The 24,140-nt window shown below is 35.4% G+C and overlaps 1 protein-coding gene across 1 annotated transcript in view; it reads right to left on the bottom strand.

Moving 5' to 3' along the window:
- The window catches only part of NBAS (NBAS subunit of NRZ tethering complex), a 393,558-nt gene that overhangs the window by 224,886 nt on the left and 144,532 nt on the right, over nt 1-24,140 (bottom strand). The window contains exons 25-28 of the mRNA XM_054476756.2: nt 23,168-23,341; nt 9,829-9,962; nt 4,087-4,149; nt 1,917-2,039 (exon numbers count right to left, since the gene is read on the bottom strand). Coding sequence (XP_054332731.1) covers nt 1,917-2,039; nt 4,087-4,149; nt 9,829-9,962; nt 23,168-23,341 — 494 coding nt within the window. The remainder of the gene's footprint in view (nt 1-1,916; nt 2,040-4,086; nt 4,150-9,828; nt 9,963-23,167; nt 23,342-24,140) is intronic.

Here is a 24,140-nt window from a genome sequence, read left to right as displayed (position 1 = left end):
GAGGTAAAGAAACACTATCACAGGAAGATCTACCCTCCTGTGATAGTGTAATCTTTTATATAGGAAATCCCATGAAGTCTGCAAAGAAAAACTATTAGAGCTAATAAGTAAGCCCAGAAAAGTTAGAGGACATAAGATGAATATATTGAAGAATCAACTGTATTTCTACACATTAAGAAGGAACAATCTGAAGATGAAATTAAGAAAGCAATTCCCTTTACAATAGGACCAAAAAAGAATAAAATACTTAAGAATAATTTAACAAAATAAATGTAAGAATAGTACACTGAAAACTACAAGATCATTTAAAGAAATTAAAGAAGAACTAAGTAAACGGAAAGACATCCTGTGTTCATGGATTGGAAGACTTAATATTGATTTAGGATAGCAACACTCTCCAAATTGACCTACAGATTTGATGCAATCCTTATCAAAATTCCAAATGAAGAAATTGGTAAGCTTATTCTAAAATGCATATGGAATTGCAAAGGCCCTATAATAAAACAACTTTGGGGGAAAAAAAACAAAGCTGGGAGACTAATGTTACCTAATTTCAATATTTAATAGAAATCTGCAATAATTAACACAGTATGGTATTGGAAGAAAGATAAATGGATCAATGGAACAAAATAATCAAAAACTAGGCCCCTATTAACACAGACAACAGATTCCAAGAAAATTGCAAAGGTAATTCAGTAGAGAAAGGATGGATTTTTTAAAAAATGGTGAGGTATAATTAGACACAAAAAGTTTTTTGACTCATATTTTGAACAATAAACAAAAATGGACTCTCAGAATGGTTCATGGGTCTAAATGTAAAATGTAAAACCAAAACTTTGCTAACAAAGGGAGGAGAAAAACATTGTGGCAAAGCAATAAAAAAGTACAAATTGATTAAAAGGCAAATTTTTAAAAAAGCATACTCTTCAAAACACAAAGGTAAGATAACGAAAAGACAGGGCACAAATGGGAGAAAATCTTCGCAAAGCATATATCTAATAAAAGGACTTATATCTAGAATATATAAGAAAACTCCCAAAACTCAATAAAAAGAAAAATAACTCAGTTTTAAAGACAGGTAAAGAAAATCTACAGATAGCAAATAAGCACTGACCACACCAAATGTTGATGAGGATATAGAAGAGCAATCAACATAGGATGCAGCAACGGTAACTCTCCTACAAGAGTGGTAGGAAAGTAAAATGGTACAAATCCTTTAAAAAACAGTTTGGCAGTTTTTGAAAGTTAACTATTCACCTACCAAATGATCCTGCCATTTCATCCTTAGGTATTTGTCTGAGAGAAATGAAAGCATATGTCTACACAAACACTTGCATATGAAAAGTCATAGCAACTTTATTTGTAAAAGCCAAAACTCAAACTAACCCAAATGTCCACAGACAGAGAAGTGGTAAACAGGGTGTGAAAAATCCATACCATGAAATACCATTCAGCAAATAAAAAGAAATAAACTACTGATCCATGACAAAACATGGATGAATCACAAAATTATACTGAGTGAAAGCCAAACAAACACACAAACAAAAAAGTTACACTGTGTGATTGATTTCTACAAAATTCTAGGAAATGTAAAGTAATATACAGAAGTAAAGAAAATAGATCAGTGGTAGCCCTGATGAGGAGAAGGGAGCACGATAAAGAAAAGCAAGAGAGAAAGGATTCTAAAGGAGTAATCAAAAAACTTTCAGGGGTACTGGATGTGTTTATTATCTTAATCATAATGATGGTTTCCCATGGGTACACACATATATCAAAACTTATCAAATTATACTTACACTTTAAATATGTGCAGTTTATTATTAGTTATAACACAATGAGGTTGTCAGAAAAAGAGAAATACTTTTTAAAATATTTAAAATTAATTGACCCAAGTATCAATTAATTTTATTACTCACTTCCGGCCGGTGTGCCTCGTCAATCTAACCATCAGCTGGCGTGCCTCTTCTGAGCTAGATTGAGTGTTTTTAACAAATGAAATTGGTTTCTCGAGTCCATGTTTTTCCAAAAGCTCTGACACACTATAAGTGAAAAAAGAATTATTTAATGTCTTGCTACCAAACAAAAAGAGTCTAAGAATCTTAGACATACAGGTAGCACTTCAGTGTTTAGTATTAAAAAAAAATTATCCCATAGTGTAATCCAATTTTACATATAACATCGATTCTCAGCAAAAAAGAAAAAAAATCGAATAATTATATAACAAATCTTACCTTTCTCATTGACTTTTATTAGAATGTAGTTGGGCTAAGTAGCATACTAAAAGAAAGCATGACCTATCTTTACCTCAAAAATCTTTTTTGCCATAGCACCTGTCAGTAAAATAAGCCAAATCTATACTTTCGGTACAGTTTTAACTCTTATTAATCCTATTGAGTATTCTGTTACAGGCAAGACTACTAGAAAAGCAATAAACCAAAAATGTTAGAGTTAGAACACTGGAAATCATCAGGCTCATTCTCTGTCAAGAATCCATTTTATAAATATACAAGATATGTCAAAAATTATCTCTGTCTCATATGAATCTTCTTGAGATATTCCATTCCATAATCATCAACATCATATAAATACTTGATCTGACTCACAAAATCTCACATTTATGAACTGACTACTACAGGACTGAATAGTGTTACTGGATCGAATCCAGTAACTCTTCAGAAAATAGGTTTCATCAGTAGAGTCGCCTGGCATTATGTATACTAAAACATTTATCAAGTGTCTGGGGCTATGAGGTGGAACAGGAATACACAGCTCTTATTTTGAAAGCACAGTAAATTAAGCTAAATAGTGAAACCTAAACACCATCCAGAAACCTGTAGGGTGTTAAGTGTTTCCCTGAGGTACTGATGGCATAATAAAACCCATGGTTACAACCAGACATGTGATGAAATAAATTACGTTTATTTCACTATATCTCTTTGAGCTATCTCTTCTCAATTTTACTAGAGAAATAAAGGTAACTATGCAGATTTGTAGAGAATGAATTTACATTGACTCAACCCACCAAGCCTTAGTCAAACTAAACTGAATGTGTTAGGAAGGTAGCGGGAAGGGCAGGCACAAGCCAACCTATAATAGGAAAAGCTGATTTTGTAAACATTTTTCAAGAAATACAACTGTATAACTTTCAGAACACAGAATAACAGGAATCAAGCTAGGTAATAATAAACACAGGTCTTCAGGAAACTGAACAGTTAATTCTCTATTAAACTCACATATTGTGGTACACAAAAACATTCTGTTCCCTTAAAGGCAACTTGAAATATTTTTACACTAAAGTCCATTAATTTGAATAAGAATTCTAATCAGTGGACTCCAAATTATCATACATACTGCTATTAGTAAAGTAATGTTATTAGCTATAAATTTCTACAATTATATATTGGAAGACCAGAGTTTATTATTCTTAAAATTTTACTTTTAATACAACACTTAAAGTTAAATGCGCATATTTATATAAACATAAAAATAAATATTAGTAAAAATATCAGACTTTCTACATGGGAAAGTAAGATGATTTCAATCTCCAGAAGAGATAGTTTAACATTTTATTGCAACAGTAGAGACTATTCCTTCAGTGTTGCATGAGGGTTGTAATGCAGTTTGACATAATACAAATAGTCAATTCAATGTATTATGCCCTAAAAAGGGAAGTTAGTGTAATAAACTTTGTTTGCTGATAAAGATGCAGTAATTGCTGCAGGAACTAACATTTCTTATGTGCCTACTATGTAGGAGGCACTTTAAATGCTTAATCTAATATTGATTCCACAATTTCGTGAGTTAGATATTATACTTAAGAAAACCCTAGGCCCAAAGATCACACAACTAGTAAGTGGCAATGTCTAAATTTGAAGGTAGGTTTTCAAAGACCATGTTATTGTTCTATCACTCCACTACAATAGGGGTGCAGTGTATTTGTTGTTGAGAAAATTCACTCCCAAGACAATCAAACAAAAATGAGGTTAAAATAGAAACAATGACTCACAGGCAGACTTAACGTGACATTTATTGGACAAATTCCCTTAATAAGCATGTAGCAAAAAAAAAAACTGTCATTTTTCTCACCTGAGAATTTGTTCCAGTTGGTCTACCATGTCATGAAGCTTTGTGGTTGCCTCTGTCTTATCACTAATAAATTGAAAGAAGAAAAAAAAAGCCCTTAAGTTTAGTATTAGCTTTTTAAATAAAATACAAAACTTAATGAAGTGAAAAAAAGTTTCTTTTATATGTAATGTATAACAATATTACCTAAATTCATTCAGCATTATTAATGATTCAAGAGAATTATATAAGAAATGCTAGAGTAGAACAATATTCTCTATTACAGATTAGTCAGATATGAACAACTATTTTCTAGGGTACTTTTGGTTCAGTTGTGCTTAAAGGAAAAGAAAAATTATAAATCGATTGTTTATTTAAGATGAGGTAAAAGGTAAAATCACTCTTTACTACTGTTCTTTTAAACCAACAAAACAGATTAAGAAGAAGCATAGCCATGTTGGCTTTCTCCTAGGCCTATCTACACAACTTAGGACCCCCTCCTCTCCAGGAAGTTTCCATTAGGATTCCATATACTCAGAAAAGTTCTTCCACATAGTCATCCCTTGTGCTTTAAGGGAAGGAAATCCCATCCACTTCAATGTTAAGGAATCAATGAGAAGTATATCCATCACATAGATAATCCCTAATAGGGAGTGAAGATGAAAAGCAAATGCTTTCCGAGGAAGCCAGTAAGCAGGGACTAGGAGAAACACCATCAAGAAAAAGATCACAAACTAATAAAAATGTGGCTGGTAGGGAAGATTAAGTATGGCACAACATACGTGCAAGTGAATACAGGGATATGGTGAAAAAGATTATAACTGCTATAAAAGTCCTCTTTCATCCTAGACAACTCTGTGTCCCAAACACTCTCAACTGAGAAACACTGCCGCTGCCACTCTCAGGTGCCTTCTATGCAATGCTCCACCTAAACTCCAGCAAGATCTTATGGTTTTATTTATTTTTTATTTTTTTTTCAGTACAATTTCCATTGTATTTTTCTCCACAGAATAGTCTGTCTGCATTGTCTAAGGACTCAGCTCCTTACATAGGCTTTGGTGGGGGTTGTGGGGCAGCACCCGCAGGTCAAAATTGGCGTGGGGGTGTTCAGTCCTTGCAGACTTCATGATATCAATTCCTGACTATTTTGCTGTGAATTGTACAACCCACACAGTAACGCAGCTTCACATACAGCTTGGGAAGCACATAGGCATCGAAGACGCTCGCTTCAGAAATGTTCCTGACTGCTGTGGCCTCCACTATGTTTCAAATGATGAATTTCTTAATGCCCTTGTACTTGGGCACACATCAGGCACAGTTCATGCAGTAAACAGGCTGCATGTGGCTGCGGCCCTTTTTGGCATGACTGTTGTTCCTTCTTTTCTTTGTCATCTTGGAGGTCCGCACCAGAGAAAGCAATGATTTTATTAACAATAAGCCCAAACAAAAAATCTTTGCGTGGACTTGGAAAATTAAAAATGTCCTGCTTTGGACAAAAAACCCTCATTATTTTTAAAACTATCTATCTGCCTGGTCTAAATGTATTTGACAATTAATCAGTGCAACTTACAAAGATTACACTATCTGTTTAAACTAAGTTTCAGGCTTTGGACAAGAGTGATGAGTGGGATATAGTCTATTTAAAGTCCTTCAGAAGATTATTCATCAGAGCTAATTTCCCTTAACATACTCAGTCAGCAGTGTGTGTGTGTGTGTGCATTTGTGTATGGTTTTTTTGTTTGTTTGTTTTGTTTTGTTTTGTTTGAGACTGGGTTTTGCTCTGTCACCTAGGCTGGAATGCAGTGGCAGGATCATGGCTCACTGCAACCTCTGCGTCCTGGGCTCAAGTGATCCTCCTGGCTCAACCTTCCGAGTAGCTAGGACTAAACCTGTATGCTACCAAACCCAGCTAATTTTTAAATTTTTTTGTAGAGATGGGGTCTTCCTATGTTCCCCAGACTGGTCTCAACTGATTCTCCCGCCACGGCCTTCCAAAGTGCTGGGATTACAGGCATGAGTAACTCCACCTGGCCTTATTCAGCAATATTTTTGAAATTATCATTTTACAGCTCTATTATAATCATTTATCATAGATATCAGAGATACAATATTCTTCCTCTGTGAACTGACATTCACGAACATAATGAGTAAAGTTTTTTTAGACAGATTAAATAATCTGCCTAGGTAAGATGCACAAAAATTTAATTAGACTAAATGAGTGATTGCTCATTTCTCAAATAGCAAATGGATGTATTTATAGTTTACTACTTGATAAATAACAACTACCACTAAAAATAAACAAATAATCACTGAGAGAATATAAACTCACAAACTTGGCATGAAGAACAAAGAGAGCCACAGAAAATATTTTGAGCCCTATATTTTAATACAAGGCTAATTTGTAATTACAATTTACTTAGAAAATTAGAAACATGAAATGCAATCATTAAGAAACAAATGGAGTAACAAGAAAATATCAAGCCATTTTTTGTGTTTACATTAAAAAATGTTACATCAGAAATCATTAATCTGAAGCCAAGAAAAGCTTTCGGCTATGTATACATGAGAGGCATTTCTTAGCCTATACATTCTTCAAAAACAAATATGTTAATCCCCTAACTGTAACATCTATATAAAAAAAGTTTTTAATATCATCATCCTATTGATACCATGACAATCTCCTCAAAGTAGACAAATTAATAATTAATAGATAAGCTCTGATTGATATTTATGCTATTTGAGCTTAGTGGAAAACAAAGCCTAATATATTTACTTTTAAGAGTTATGCACATGAGTTGGAAGTCAGTGATTTTGCCTGGTCGACTTAGGAACAAGAAATGAGATATGAAGCTGACAGAGGAATCATAAGGTTCCCACAGAGCCCAGTAAGGAAGAAACTCCCTGCCACTCCAGCTCTCGGAGGAACCAGGGGCTTCTGCATCTCTTGGCACCCTCCAGGGAGGAGCAATTTGACTACTGCCACACTGATAGCCTTTGCGTTGAGGTTTTTAAATGATGGGAACAACACTTTGCTACAAAAATCTATTAAGACTATCTAGTTTACCTGCCTTTGGCTGCCTATGGAAGGCCTACAGTTCTCAGAGACACACTTGCTACACTCTGCTGCTCTCTACTAGGGATGTGAGGTAGCCTGTGTTCAGGTACAGGTCTGAATAATAAACAGATGCTGAGTCCACTCTGATTTACATTTCCCTACATGAAGAAGGAAGGAAGAAAAAGGAGGAGTACAAATAAACTTATCAAGGAAAAAATATAAGAACATATCCCAAAGGTCCGAAGGTTATGAATTTCCAGAATGGATTAGACCATTCAGTGAACACCACAATGAATTTACATATGAAACAGAAACACATCCTTATGCTATTTCCAAACACAAAAAATGAAGATATTGAAATCTTCTTTAAAAAAAATCCATATTTAAATAGGGATTATTCAGAATGCCATTGAACTTCTCAACAATACTAGAAAGAAAAGACAAGAGTAATACCTTCAAAATTCACAAGATAAGGATTCTAAGTCTATGATTCCATGTACAATTAAACCTTCTACCAAGTAAAAGTGTGCAATTGTGGTATTTTCCTAATATGTGACAGTCTTTTAAAAAATACCTCCCAGGCAATCTGTGACAGGAAGCTATTTGACAGTAGGCTCCATCAAAATGAGGAAAAAGTGAAGAAAGAAGAAAGGAAAACCAAGAAATGCAATATGCAACACGAGAGAGAGGCAAACGAAGTCCCGGGATAATAGATGGACAGCGGACACAGAGAACAATTCATTCATACCAATTCCAAGAAGGATGCTTCAATAGGAAGACAGCCAGAGAAGAGACAGAGAAAAAAAAAACATGAAAGGAATAGAGAGATTATTAAATAGTTTTCACCACTGAAAGTAGTTCATGAGGGTGATGGAAAAAAAGAAAACAACAGAAAAGGAAATTATTCAATCCAGGAAAAACAGAGAGTTGTATTAAAAGGAAAATAAATCACATCTAGTTCTGCAGTATAAACAATATTTACGTAATCATAATGATGAAAACACTGAAGAATGGTAGAAGTGGATATGGGAGAAGGGAAAGGACTTCCATAAAAGGAAGTCAAAAATGATCTAAAATTGCAAAATCAAAAAATAACAACACGAGCATAACATTTTAAAGGAGGTAGGCAAAGACAAGGAAAAACCTACCAGTGAAAGTATTTGCTTTTTGAAGATAGGAATCCAAGGACAGGAAAAGTGGGCAGCAAACAGCTGTTTATCAGCTGATATTACTAATACCAGTCTTATAATTCCCTGACTTTATGTTCATACATTATTTATATTTAAAAATTAGAGGAAGATCATGTCCCTTTAGGCTCCTTTATTTTAGAAAAGTGCCTCCCCACGGCACTTTTGTCTTCCTAAATGACACTAACTGTTTAAAGTAAAAAGACCAGTTAATGCATAGAATATCCCACATTCAGTATTTGTCTTACCACTTTCTTCATGGTGTTATTTACCTTGTCTCTCTATTTCCCATGTTAACTGCAAACTAGAAGTTCAACGTAAAAGACTGATTAGACTCAGGATAAACAACTTTAGCAAAAATATTTCTTAAGGGATGCTGTAAGACCAGGTACTTCATACTGCATCACATCAGGAGGCACGTAAGGTCAGGCTGTCTGTAAGTGATGCCACCTTTCATGACTTGGTTAAGATGATGGCAGTTAGAACTCAACTTTGAAATTTAAAAAAAAAAAAGTCACTAGGGTAATACTTTGGTATCATGCAAATAACCTTTTCTCATCAATCTGTCACCTGATTTCAGTACCACTAATGACTGCACGAATAACTCTTTCATGGTAGATTGCAAAATTGGTGACTGCTATCATTTGCTTCATAAGAAATAACAATTTCCTTTAGTCAGATATGAGCCCCCCTCCCAAAATAAAAAGAAGAAATAAAAATGTCCTTAAAAGAAAAAGGAAAAGAGAGAAAAGAAGGAGAAGATAAAAAGAGCGCAAAGAGAAAGAGAAAACAGAGAATGAGGCTTTCTTGTCTAAATATCTGATTTTGTAAATCAGGAAACTAATGACCAAAGAAGTAAAGTGACTTGGTTAAAAGTCATAAAAGCTTAAAACAGGTCGGCTGGTATTCACCACTCTTTCATATGTTGTTATTTATGTCTCCAGATGTGAAATTTATCATATGTGCTAAATTTAATAGAGGGATTAGATTGTTACCTGACTTTCAAAGAAAACATACAAATTTGACTTGCATACAACTAAATAATCCAAAAGCATATTATATACATTTCCATTTAAACATAAAAGCAGTTAAAAATTAGGTACATTCACTACTTAAAAGAATTACTATAGGCAAAGGCCAAGAACAAACAATTCATAGAATAAATATAATTAGCCCATAAATATGAAAAATGCTTCATTAAAAACACAATTACTACCTACTGACTTATAAAAAGTAGTTTTTGTGGAGATCGTGGTGGTATTTTTGTTTTTCAATAGGAAATTATCATGTTTGACAAAATTCAGAATTATAATTACAGTTGAACAAAATACAGAACTTCCCATATATTGGTAGGACAAGAAATGTTTATCCTAGGCAATAGGACTGCAGATGATTTTATTTTCTTCCTTATGTTTTTTTCACATTCCCAAAATTCTCTAAGGTAAACATTTTGGGAAGCAACGTTTTTGTTTTAACTGTTAGAATAAAAAAACACAGTAAGACTGGCATACTGTGTATTCTTACCCATATCCTCTTTCTGGCAGACATTCTAGTATGTCATAGCAAAGACAGAGTTGGTCATTTCGTTCACAGGTATAGATGCACTCTAGTGCTATTGCCATCAGTTGGTCCTGATCAGGAATAATTTTTTGCTGCAGCTACAGAAAATAAAGTATATTGCACTAAATGTCAGCAGATTTATAGTCAATTTTTCCATATCCCAATACTACTGTCAACAGAATATTAAATAGCACAATTAATCAACTATAGAAACAAGTCTTGATTTTTCTTTATAGATTTCTGGGGTCTTTAATAATTCTAACTGAAATCACATTTTAATTACAGAATCAACTGTAAAAGATAATTTGTAACCCCATAAGCTGTGTATCAGCTGAAAACAGATTCTTCAATTTATGACCCAGTCAATATAGAAAAAAGAAACACTGTGAATTAAAAAGGCAATTCATTAAGAACATTTCTAACCCTGAAGCCAAATTCTATGTGTTTCAGTTACAAAGTTATATAAAATTCCTTAACTAATATTCAAAGATGTTACAACCTATTACTTTTCAGTAGGCATTATGTATTACTCATTTAACTACAGAGTGCTGGCATTCTATTCAAAAGAAGTCCAATTGTAATAGAGCAATACACAAATCACAGAACACATTCCACATTTCTGATGAAGAAAGATGGCTACTTAGGGTGACTTTCTGTATAGAACAAAGCATTTCCCATGGCAAACCACAGATTCCCATTCTTGGAGTATTTTTCAGGATATGAAAATAACCAATTGACTTTTTTTTCTCATCTATAAAGCATGAATATTAACAATACCTTTCTAAGAAGACTATCGCAAGGATTAAATTAATAAATATAGAATGAAAAATAAATACAGAAAAAAATAAGAATTTGCATGCTTATATTATTAGCACCACAGCAACCAAAATGAAAGTAATTTTCTTAGAGCTCTTTTGAACAACAAAATAAATCTAAGATAATTTCCATGATAATAGTCTACTGGTTTTCAATGTTTTAGTAGAAACTCATCAGTAAACACAAAAGAGATAGGAAAGTGATGGAGAGAAGCTACCAAACAAGGGCATTTTCTCAGTAGAAAAATCACATCAATGGACGTAAAAAAGAAACTTTCAAGGTTACCAGGAAAACAAAGTTTTCCAAAGCTGCTGAATTAAAGGATTTATATACATTTCTTCAAGGTACAGTTGGCCCTCCATATCTGTGGGCTCCACTTCCCTGGATTCAACCAACCATGTATCCAAAATATCTGGAGGGAAAAGTGTCTGTGCTGAACATGTACAGACCATTTTTTCTTGTCATTATTCCCTAAACAATACAGTATAAAAACTATTTACATAACATTTACATTGTATTAGGTATTATATGTAATCTACAGAAGATTTAAAGTATACAGGAGGATGTGCAAAGGTTATCGCAAACACTACACCATTGTGTATCAGGGACTTGAGCATCCATGGATTTTGGTAGCCTGGTGGCAGGAGGGCTTAAGAGGGGTCCTAAAGCAATCCCCCCCAGATACTGAGGGAAGAATGTATTCATTTGAAAAATGTCATCTGACAAAGAGTTAACCAAGGTTGCAAAGTGACTAACTGGTAAAATAGGAACAAGCTGACAGTAATGAAAATAAGTACTGTTGAAAATTAATTAAAACAGCTACCTTTTCCTGATTTATTTTTCCTTCTTTCCTATGTGTGTGTATGTGTGTGTGTGTGTATACAATTTTTTTTTTTTTTTTTTTTTTTTTCAGATACAGGGTCTCACTATGTTGCTCAGGCTGGTCTCAAACCCCTGGCCTCAAGTGATCCTCCTGCCTCGACTTCCCAAAGTGCTGGGATTACAGGCATGAGCCACCACACACAGCCCTCTGATTTCTTATTGTGTGCCAGGTACCATTTCTAAGTGCTTTGTGTGCACTAATTCATAAGTCGTCATAACAATCCTATAAAATTACTACTAGTACTATTCTCATTATACACAAATGAAAAACAAATACCCTAAGAGGTCATATAATTTGCCTGAACCCACAGAGCTAATAAGTGGTAAAGCCAGGATTCAAACCAGGCAATTGGCTCCAGAGCCTAAACTAGGCAAGACAGGTTCTCACAATCCTGCATTCGGGAAGAATGAAAGAAATTTGAGAGAAGATATGGCAATAAAACACTCACATATGGTAAGAAAACATCCCTGGAAGATAAAAACACTGAAACCAATTTCAGTCAAGGAACAATTTGGGAAACCATTTGAAATAAAAGCCAAAGTCCTTGATGTCTTACTTGTTCTCCCCACTTCCTATCCTTCCCTCTGTGAGACATTAAAGAACCACTTTTTTTTTAATTTTTTTATTTTATTTTGAGACAGAGTCTCGTTGTGTCGCCCAGGCTCAAGTGCAGTGGTGCAATCTCGGCTCACAGAAACCTCCACCTCCCAGGTCCAAGCGATTCTCCTGCCTCGGCCTCCTGAGAAGCTGGGATTACAGGCGCCCACAATCACATCTGGCTAATTTTTGTATTTTTAGTAGAGACGGACTTTCGCCATGTTGGCCAGGCTGGTCTCCAACTCTTGACCTAAGGTGATTCACCCACCTCAGGCTCCCAAAATGCTGGGATTACAGGCATGAGCCACTGCGCCTGGCCCTAAAGAACCACTTTTAAGTTCAATATCCTTGAGTCCATATTTGATCACATATGTTCAAACCTTATGTTGAGAATCCTTTAACAGTCCTTCAATATGAAAGGTAAAGAATAAACCTTTTGCCTTCCACTTAAACACCTCTATGGCCTGCTCCCGTGAATCACTTACCCTTCTACATAAAGTTTTATTTCACTCAAATTAAATTACTTGCATTTACCTAAACATGATATTAACCTGATTATGTCTCCTTGTTTTAGTCTACTCCTACCTGGAATGTCTTCTCAAGAAGACATGTCTAAAACCTATCCAATAATCCAGTTTTATCTCCATTTGACTTTGACTTAAATTCAGCTTTCCCAGATGTCTACAGTCCTGGAGTATGCTCAACAGTTGCTAGTCCAGTGAATAAGTCCTTATACTACTCTCATACATAGATACCCTTTTCTCTCTGTATTCCTATGGCACATTTCTTTTCTCTTCTTATGCCACTCTGCACATCTTTTAAAATATAATCTATCGTGTACATGAAACATACTGTTCAAATTTATAAGACATTTTTCAATCTTTCCCTGTTAGAATCCCTATAAGATGCCTAACTTCATGTAGTCTAAGACACACTTTTTTTTTTCATCATTCCTTCCCTATTATCTCAGTTGTCACTTTTATACTGTCATTTGCCCTTTCTCAAGCTAAAAGAGGACAGCCCATCTGGGACTTCCTAAGAAGTCAATGAAATGAGTCTTCCACACCATAGGCAGCAGATTATCACCCATACTGCATAGCAAGGTAAAATGCAAAAGAATAATAATTTCTAAAAAATCTTAAAATTATGCACTATATAACTAGAAAAGAACACAGATGATAAGATAGGATACCTGGAAAATCCCAAAGAATCAAGCAATCAAATCAGTGAAGTAGCAGAATACAAAACTAACATATAAATAGCTTTTATATACACAAACATTAAATAGTTAGAGGAAATGAAGGTGTAGATAGTATAAACAGAGAAAACTTAAAACTTAGGAATAAATTTAACAAAAAATGTGCAAAACATCTAAGAGGAATATTTTCAAGCAATCCTAAAAGAGATTTAAGAATACATAAACTAATAGAACAATATCCCCTATTATTGGATAAGATGACTGAACATTACACAAATATTGGTCTCCCTAAGTTAATGTACAAATTCAATGCAATCACAATAAAATACCAATAAGCGATTTTATGAAAGTAGACAAACTGATACTAAAGTTCAGATAGAAAAACAAATATACAATAACATGTAAAAAAACAAAAACAAAAAACATGGCGAAAAAAACCCACAGAGGAATACTACCTCCTCAAACATTAAAACACACTAAAATCTCTATAATTAAAATCATGAAGTACTAGTGCATGGACAGACAGACCAGTACAATACAGAAACTCTAGAATTAAACCCATGTACAGATGGAAATTTAGGTATGTGACAAAGGTGGCATTTCAAATCACTAGGGTAATGATAAACTTTTTAATAAATGATGCTGGAACAATTACATGGTCAGATCCATGTGTCACAATACAAAAGAATAAACTCCAAATAAATTGGGAAGAGAAAAATAAAACCACACAAGTACTAGAAGAAAACGTGAGAGAATTCTTTCTTAACTCTGAGTATGAAAAGGCTTTCCAACCATTACTCAAAATACAGAGGCAGTAAAAGATCAAACAATTTGACTACACAAAAATTAAAAAGTGAAAACATTGTATGACACAATAAACAAAGTCAAAAGACAATTGACCAACTGGGAGAAATATTCACAATATATGCCACAGACAAAGGGTTAGTTACACGAATATGTAAGAATTTCCAAAAATTAAGGTACAAAGGAACAAAAACCCTAGCAAAGAATGGAGTAAGGACAGGAATAAATTCACAAAAGAGAGATAATGCCTATCTAACATACCGGAAAATGTTAAAACTCTTAATTAGAAAAGCACAAATTGAAACAACACTGAAATACCATTTCTCACCTATCACCTTGGCACAAATTTTAAAATATGACAACAAATTCTGGTGGCAAAATTGTGGAGAAACAGGCATACTCCTACTTGGTTGGTGGGAATGTAAATTAGAACAATCCTACTAAAGAAAAACTTGGCTATATCAAGACAACTCTTGCCTTTTTAAACCCTGCAGTCTCCTTCCAGGAATATACACTGAAAATACACCAATAATATAAAAATACATATGGACAAGGTTATTCATTGAAGCACTGCTTGTAATTGCAAAAATATTGGGAATGACATGTATCCCAACACATGGAAAGCTAGTGAGACTAAGTAAGTTTTTAAAATTTTATTAGATTTAGATTTATATCCATATGTGGTTAGTGGCTACCATTTTGAATAGTATAGCTTGAGAGGTACTTTTCACTTCCTGAGGACCATAGACCAAGAGAAAGCGCACAGAAAATTGCAGCCAAAAGTTTAAGGGGTTAAGTATGCCCTCCGCAAACATATCTTGCTGGGACAGGAGTCCAGGACCTGCCAAGGAGAGGGGCCTAGTAATCACCCAATACTTCTGATACTTTCTGGAGGACTACACCCGAGGAATAAGGGAGAACTGGAAATAGGAGAGTCTTTTTGAAACTTGAAACCGCTCAATCCCTGATCAGATGACAGTGACTTCACTACTCAGAGAATAAAATGGCAAAGAGAGTGGAGATTATTTGCCACATGGGTAACTGGCAAAGGATAATTTCCTTATCACAACACTGCAAATTAAACCACAAGGAAATGCTACTACGCACACAGCAGAATGAGTAAGATTTGAAAAAGACCCTCAATGGCAATGACACAGCTGTTCTCTTTAGAAAAATGTCTAGCCTTACACATTATTTGTAGTTTTCTGTATTTATGCCATATTATTTTTCTATGCTGCCATAATAAACTACCACAAACTTGGTGACCTAACACAAATTTATCCTCTTACAGTTCTGTAGGTCAGAAACCAAAATGGGCCTGACTGAGCTAAAATTCAGTTGTCAGCAAATAAATGTGTTCCTTCTGATGTTCTAGGAGAGAACACACTTCCTTACCTTTTCCAGCTTCTAGAGGGTGCCCACACTACTTGTCTCATGGCCCCTTTCTCTATCTTCAAAGACAGCAACAATCTGACAATTCTATAGCATCCTGACCACAGCTGGAAAGATCTGCTACCTTTAAGGACTGGCCCCACCTGGATAATTCAGGCTAGCTTTGCCATCTAAAAGTCCTTAGTTTAATCAAATCTGCAAAGCCCCTTTTACCAGGTAAGGTAACATCTTCATAGGTTCAGGAATCAGGACATGGACACTTTGGGAGGCCATTATTCTACCTACCACATGTGCTATACTTCAGAATAAAAATATAATAAAGTAATATGCATACTTGACTATTCAAAGTCTGGTTAAAATTATCCTCATCCAACACCTGAACAATTCAGATCCTCTGGTCATTTTAACTCTGATACTAAAACTCCCTTCTTACTGTTGTTCACCTTGCTTTTAATACTTCCCATACTTTTTCATTATTATTAATTTATACACTGAATGCTTTATATTTTTCTCATATTTACTGTTTCCTAAGTATGATTATTTTTCCCCACTCTTTATTATTCCCTCTTATATCTCACTACTTTCTTTTTGTATATAATCTCCTTCTTCATGAAGTACATCCTTGAATAATTCTTTCAGGATGGGTGTGTAAATGATAAACTCTCTCAGTTTTCATTTATCTTCGAAAAGTCTTTTTACATTCACATTTGAATGATAGTGTCTCTAAGTAAAATATCCTGGGTTAGAAATGCAGTATACTATGTGGCTTAAAGGTTTTGAAGTCATACTACTTAGGCTTAAATCACTAATGCATCAGTAAATAAGAAACATATAATGTGAGCAAGTTAATTAAATACTCTGCTTTCTCTGAATCTATGAGAACAATGATAGCTATACAGTCACAAAAATTAAATGAGTTAATACATGTGAAATATTTAAAACATAACTACCAAAGAAAAAGCATTAAGTAGCCAGGCATGGTGGCTCATGCCTGTAATCCTAGTGCTTTGGGAGGCTGAGCTGGGAGGACTGCTTGAGGCCAGGAGTTCCAGAGACCAGCCTGGGCAATGTAGCAAGACACCATCCCTACAAAAAGTTTTTTTAAAAGCATCAAGTAAATGCTGGCTATCATTAACTATTAGGTTGACTTAAATATCAAGGTTAATTTTCCTTGACATTTAACATATATATTATTTCATTGTCTTCTGGTATCCATTGTTCTTAAGAAGTCTGCTTTCAGATTTATGGTTTTCCTTTGACTGTAACTTATGTTTAATCCTAGGCCACTTTTAAGATTCTCTCTGTGCCCATGGTATCCTTAAGTTCCATTAGAGTGCATCTAAATATAGGCTGAACTGTATTTCACTTATCCTCCTCAAGATCTGAATGCACCTTGTATCTTTCATTGGTTTTAGGAAAGTCCCACATTGAATACTGCCTGCTTATTGTCATCTCTAGTCTCTCTTCCTGGAATGCTTATTACTCTTATGTCAGACCTGCTCTCTCTATCCTCAATGTCTTTTAACCCTGTATATTTTTCATTTCTTCACCTTCATGTGTAACAAACCAGAAAATTTCTTAGATTATCTTCAAGATTTCAATTCTTTCTTAAATTGTAGCCAAAATTCTTTTGAATCCATCCATTTAATGCTTTGCTTTTATTACTACAGTTTCAAATCTAGATATTCTATGTGTTCTTTTTCAAATCTTACTCTTTTTTTCACAATTTCTCCTTCCTATCTCATGTCTTTATTTCTTTCCTCATATCCTAAATATTTAAAATATTCATTTTATAGCCTGCATCTGATCATCTATTACCAGAAGGGAAGTGGAGCAAGGCCTGCCACTAAGTTTTGCTCAAAGTTTAGTTTCCTTTTGTGTTTTATAAAGTTGGATTGTAAACTCAACTTCATCAAAGCTTTATCTATAAGAATCTTGTACAATCTAGATTAAAGTGAGTCCTTCAGAGAGGTTTTGCGTTTGCTACTACCAAGCAAACTAGGTATCACCAGCCCATGTCCAGTTTTATCACAGGTCACAGAGGAGTATTAATTGAAAGCACAAATTCATGTAAGGCAAGCCTGTTGTTTGACTGCTCAGAAAGAAACTCCCTGCCCCCACATTCCCCACTCCTCTGGAATCCAGAATACATACCCAGGGAGTCATGCTCCTCTGCTACCTTCATGTGCCAATGGATAAGCAGTTTCCTACTCTACATTATTGACAATGCATCTTTTAAAGAGTCATGGCATTATATAGAAGTCTTATTTCTTCTTTTTCTTTTATTTTCTGCATGACAAAGAATCTTTAATTTTAAATGAGTATCAGTATACCAAGTAATAACATGTAGAAAGTTTGTCAATTCTATCATCTGGTGATTTTGATTAGGAGAAACTAAATGTAGCCCAAACAATTCACAAGCATTCATTAGTCTAACCGTTAGCAAGAATAAACTACTTTAAGGCTTGCTGCAACTTCTCACAGGTTCAAGTAACTATTTAATACTTTTTCATAAAGCCCATGACCTTCAAGAAAGTGTTAGGGCAAAAAAAAATTATTTAATCCCTTTTTTTCTTCAAAGAAGTGGACTTCTTTTTACTAGATCTAAGAAAGAAAAAATCAACACTGATACATGTGTACTTGACTAAAAGGCATAGGAAAACAGACAACATGTGCTCATTAAATTTCTAAGAAATATGAGGGAAAAAGATAAAATCTTTGCATAAGTTCTAAGTTTGTACAGAGAAGCTAGATTTGCTACTCTCAAAAAATTAAAACACCTACTGTATAATATACAGAAATAATTTAATGCCTTTTCACAGGAACATAACTTGAGCTTTGCTAAAGCTTCATATTCCATGGGGGCATCTAAAATGCCAGTCCATGAAACAGGTGCTCCTTTCTTCTGGAAGTTTCCATGGATTTCTAGCCAATATGGCAAAGATTGTCCAAGACTTCATCCCAGTTCTGCTAGAAGTAGGTCTGGAAGATGGGCATCTTCTCGTGGGTCTCCTGCAGTTCTGTGGGATCTCAGTGCTGCAGCTTCCTTGGCCTTGAACACTTCCTCCCTCTGCGAGCAGTACTGTTCAATTTCAGCCTGAGCTAAGGCATTGGCCTGCTTCCTCCTCCTGTTCTTTTGCTTGGTACCTCTCCTCGGTGGATGGCTTCTCAGCCTATAGCAGCTGCTGGGGCCAACCAACTGGCCATGGCTGTGGTGACTCTGAAGCCGAGGCAAGCGCCCTAAATCAGCTCCAGGGTCAGCTGACCAGGTCACTCATGATCTACCAGAAGTCTGACTTCTGACTCATCATTTTAAAGACTTCACCTTCTATCTCAGGATAGGCATTAAAATTCACTCCCCTACAGGTTTCAAGACCACAATCTCCATCTCAAGTAGCCACTCCCTCCTTCTAATGAGTATTTCTCTAACTTCTACCTCTCTCTTCACTTTTGCCTGGTAGAAATTTCCCTTGTTCTCCTAAAAGTCCAACTATGCAGGTAAGCAGATTTTTAAAAGTTAACATTTTAATGAGTACTTCTAAATATTTTAGTGGTAAGATTTTTAGAATTTCTAGTCAATGATATTGCCAGCTACAAAAATTTATATTCATCTTTATGTTTTTTGAGTTTTCTAAATATTCTACAGTAAGCATTAAATTAGAAAAGGTCATTTTCAAACTAAAATTGCTCACTGACATATGTAATCAGAAGTGAACAAAAAAGATGGCACCTAACAAAGCTATGATACCTAGTGAAGTCCTATTTGTTAAAAGAAGAGTGGACATTTAAAGCATTTGCTCCTGGTTTTCCATCAAAATCACTGAATAAATTGTCAAATGCATACTCCAGGATACTTTCGCTAATTTCTAATCCATTATATCTGGATTGAGCATAGAAGATGCTAAGAAAAAAATGCACATGGTTCTGAGGCACAGATACACTCAAAAATTACTAGTTTAGAAGTCAGAGAACAATATGAGAAGGCGGAAGCTTTTGTCCCCCAGTTACCCCTATCTAGGACTAGCCCAAGTTTCTTCCCAAGTTTCACTTTCCATGGAGGAATCCAAGCAAAGAACAATGACTTAAAATCAGAAAGGAGTGCTTTAAGATACTATTTTAAAAAAGAAGAAGGTTTGAGGCATATGAGATGGTTTCAAAGACAAATGTGGTAGCCAAGTGTAGTGGTAGCACTGGGCTAAGTCTCAAGATCCATTTCTTTATCATTATGATTCTGGTCAACTTCATTATCATTCCCAAGTATTCGCTCCTCTCTTCCTTTGAGAGGATTATTTTTCCCTCATCAAGTTGCCCATGAGACATTCTTTGACCTGCGAAATGTGAAGAAGTAACCTAAGCCACATTTGGACTGAAGTTTTCTGAGCCACTGTGTGGTTCTACTTTGTTCTTCTTCCTGTGCCACAAGAGAGAAAAGGGACTGTTCTTTCTTCCTGAGTCCCCATATGAATAAGACATGGGACACAGCAGAGGCCAACCACAGCTGACATGACACTTGTGAGAAATAAATGTTCACAGTCGTAAGCTACTAAGATATAGATGTCACTTGTTAATGTAGCATAACTTAGTCTATCCTGTCTGATACAGAAATAACTGCACCTATTACATTACTAAAAATACTGTGTGCATGATTCATGGAAGCTCTGAGGTGCATTCTTTTTGTAAACAATCAAGTAAAACACAAAGAAGGCTGCCCGCACAATTTTAGTAAAGCGAACAAATGTAATCAAGTGATATAAAGCATCATAATAAAATCCAGTGTGAAAATTGTAAGAATCACAATAGAAGTCACTGTGTCAAACCCTGGCAAATGGAGCTGGGGAGAGCCATGAAGGGGGGGCTCTTACACATCATTTGCCTGATAACAGGTAACTATCACAAAAAATTTTTCCAAACCAGTTGACTACATGAATCACACAAGGACAGCTAATTACTTCTACATAAACAATTGCCTATTTCAAAAACTATCCCAAGCCCAATCCAAAACTACAAGAGCCTAACCGTAACTCCAAGATTACAAAGCCCTATCTTACTACAACTGACGCTTGCCAGTCGGACTCACCAGCTCTTGTAAGACACTGCCAGCACCAACAAGATTTCTTTTCAAAACAACTTGCATTACCTCCTCTTTCCCCAATAAACCCTAACCTATTCCTTTATTCTTCACACATACTGGAAGCCACTTTGGTCTGTATGTATGTCTTGAATTGCAGTCCTACTTCTTGAATATTGCTCCCAAATAAAATATTTTCATTTAGAGATTTGTCTTGCTATATTTTTTATATTGACACCAGTTTCAATCATTCATTTATTTATTCACTTCCCTGCCAAAATTTGCTGACATTTGCTCTGTACTAGGCACCGTGCAATTCCCTGGTAATAAGGAGATAAATAAGATCTAGAAGATATATACAGAAAGCAAAGGGAGAGAGAGAGAAACATGTAAGCAAATAAATACACCACAGTATGATAAGAGCTATAATAGAGACAGAGTACGAAGACAGAGAAGTCACAGAAGGTTTCATAGCAGAGAGAATCTTAGCAGGACCTTGAAGGATAGGCAAGTATTTGTTAAGTGAAGGAAACGGGATCACTACTCCAAACAAAGGAAACAGTCTGTAACACATGGAGGGCCATGAGTGAACCAGACAGGGGAGGAGTTAAGAAGTTCCATGTGAGTATCCTAGTGCATGCATGGAGAGAAATAAAGCTAAAGAGGCAGACAGGAAGCAGACAGCAGAGAACCTTCCAAGCCACTCTAGAGAACCCAACATTTACCTGTCAGCAATGGTCAGTCACTGAAAACTTTCCGCAGATCATGACATGATCACATGTATGTTGTAGAAAGACAACACTGAGAGAAATACAGAAGCTGGGTTGGAAAGGAAGAGCCCAACATCACTGTTCTCTGCTTTGAGATTCACATGTTTTAACAAAGGCAAATGGCTGTATGTTTTATTCAAAAGGCACACGCTAAATTGCCAAGTAAAAACAACAAAAATCTGACTATATACAAAGGATTTACGGAAGTATAACACACAAGATTACTGGAATGAATTTAAAGTCACTTCTTTCTTCCTCATAAAACATTCATATTCAATCCATCTTGCTTCTCACAAAGTATTCTGCTGTCACAAGCAACCCACCCTGACCTCATCACCCCAAACTTAAAATTGGATTACTAAGAGCAAACTGCTTATGAGAAGACAGAAAATTTTAAATAGCCAATGAACAGATATATTTCTGAAAGACCACCCTTTTAGAAACCAAAACATAGATTAACTAAGCAATGTTTTCCTTTCTATTTTGATTATACTGGTCCATGACCATGTATCTTACCAGATATTACTAATGAAGGCCAGTGCAAGGAAATAGTCCCAGCCAGAATTTAGAATTGGAACGAGCTCTACATGGGGCTTCCACTTGAACCCCAATCTAATGTTTTGAACCTCACTACAAAGTCAGCGACTTCCGTGGCTCTGCCAACTTGCTTGCATACCCTCCAATGGAAAGGGAGACATTATCTCTTGAAACAGTATATTTGATCTATCACTAAATTTTTAGGTTTCTGATATTGCCAAAGTATACTACACTTAACAAAATGACTATACTACCAGGAAATATGAACAATCATTTGTACCCTTTAGAAATACAAAGCTATACATATAGTAATTGTAAGCAAATATAAGAATTATTAAGAATAATTACAAAATGTCGGCCATGCACAGTGGCTCACGCCTGTAATCCCAGCACTTTGGGAGGCCGAGGCAGGCGGATCACCTGAGGTCAGGAGTTCGAGACCAGCCTGGCCAACATGGTGAAACCCTGTCTCTACTAAAAATACAAAAACTTGCCAGGCATGGTGGCACATGCCTGTAATCCCAGCTACTCGGAAGGCTGAGGCAGGAGAATTGCTTGAGCCCAGAAGATGGAGGTTGCAGTGAGCCAAGATCGTGCCACTGTACTCCAGCCTGGCCGACAGAGCGAGATTCTGTCTCAAAAAAAGAAAAAAAGAATAATTACAAGATGTCTTATGAGAACTTAAGAATTTGCATAAATACTGTGAAGGTCCTCGAGGGTAGAAACCTCTTTTCCTGTTTGTGGTAGGAAAAAGTGTACTGGTTAAGGACATAGTTGTGGAATTAGAATACCATGTTTTAATCCTGGTTTCTCTACTTACTGTGTAACCCTGGGCAATTATCCTATTCACTTTATATCACAATTTTCATTTCTTGTAATATTAAGATAATAAAAGTATCTACGCCATAGGATTGTCATAAGGATTAAATGAGGTAACACTGGGAAAGTCATGTATAGAAGATTTCAATACTTGCCAACTATTAGTCTTCTTGGTATTGCCAGCTTCTTAAATATAGTAGATGGCAAACGAACTTTGGAATGAAATAAATCAAAATAAACATAATTTTACAAACTTTTGACTATGCTGTTAAAACTTTTTAAACAATAAAATGACAATCATTTGTTTTTCTGTTTAAAGGGAAATTATCTGCAAAGCCTACCATAAAAATTGTATAAATAAAACCTAATACTCTAGGGGAAAAAGTGCACAGAATTTTAAGAAGTTAGTTTCTACTTACATCTGGTTTGGAATGCTGAAATATCTTCAGGGGAAATTTTAAGTCCCCTTTAGCTAAAGTTACTAAATATTCTTTTAATAGCTCATTAGCCACACCAGGCAACTGTTTCTCACAACGATGAAGAAAGGGAACCATCCACTGGTAGGCACTTGTCACATATTTGTCCTCAGAACACTGAAAGTACAATCAAGCAAAACAGACAAACAAGAATGAAGTTAAACTAAATGCCTTATTATATCAGACAGAAAGTTCTAAAGCTTACAGGTCCTCAGACTGATGTTAAACAGTGCAAACCCAACACTCTAAAACACACAGTCCAGTTCACCACTCACATGTGGACTGACAGCAGGAAAATGAATCACCTGCTACTGGGGCTAGTAGAGCTGACAGCAACAATGTCACTATGGCTCATCTCTTTACATCATAAGCAATATGGGGTCCCAAGGAGCCTAAGCTCAGCTCTACAAAACCAACATGCTGCTACTACAACTCAGTCATGAGGTCGTCCAGAGCAAAGAGAAGGCATACGCAAAAAGAGAGAGAGAGTATAAAAAGAGGCAGAGACAGACAGAAAAGGAGACCTTAGACCAACAAAGATTGAACAAAGAGTGAACGAAAAAAGTAGAAAGACAGAGATACACAAATAAGCACAGGTTCTAAAATAAAGGCCACTAGAAAATAGGGTTTAATCTATAAAAGTCAGGAATCTCTCCCTTCTTTTTCCTATTCCTCTTTGTTTTGCCCCTTTACAACCACCTTTACAAAATTCCAAATGACAGAGATAGTTTTACTCATTATCTCTAAAATTACACAATCGTTTCTCTTAATTATCCCCCAAAAGTTACACCTAAAGCTCTTAAGAGGAGTCAACATATAACATAAATTAATTTTAATTAGGTAGATTACCAGGAAAAGAAACTAATGAGATAATGGGAAAGTAAAGACAGAGGGAGAGACAAAAGGAAGATAAGCT

This window comes from Pongo pygmaeus, chromosome 12 (genome assembly GCF_028885625.2).
Source record: "Pongo pygmaeus isolate AG05252 chromosome 12, NHGRI_mPonPyg2-v2.0_pri, whole genome shotgun sequence".
NCBI classification, from domain to species: Eukaryota; Metazoa; Chordata; class Mammalia; order Primates; family Hominidae; genus Pongo; species Pongo pygmaeus.
The sequence above is the reverse complement of the archived record's forward strand: the minus strand, read 5'-3'. Positions and strand labels throughout refer to the sequence as shown.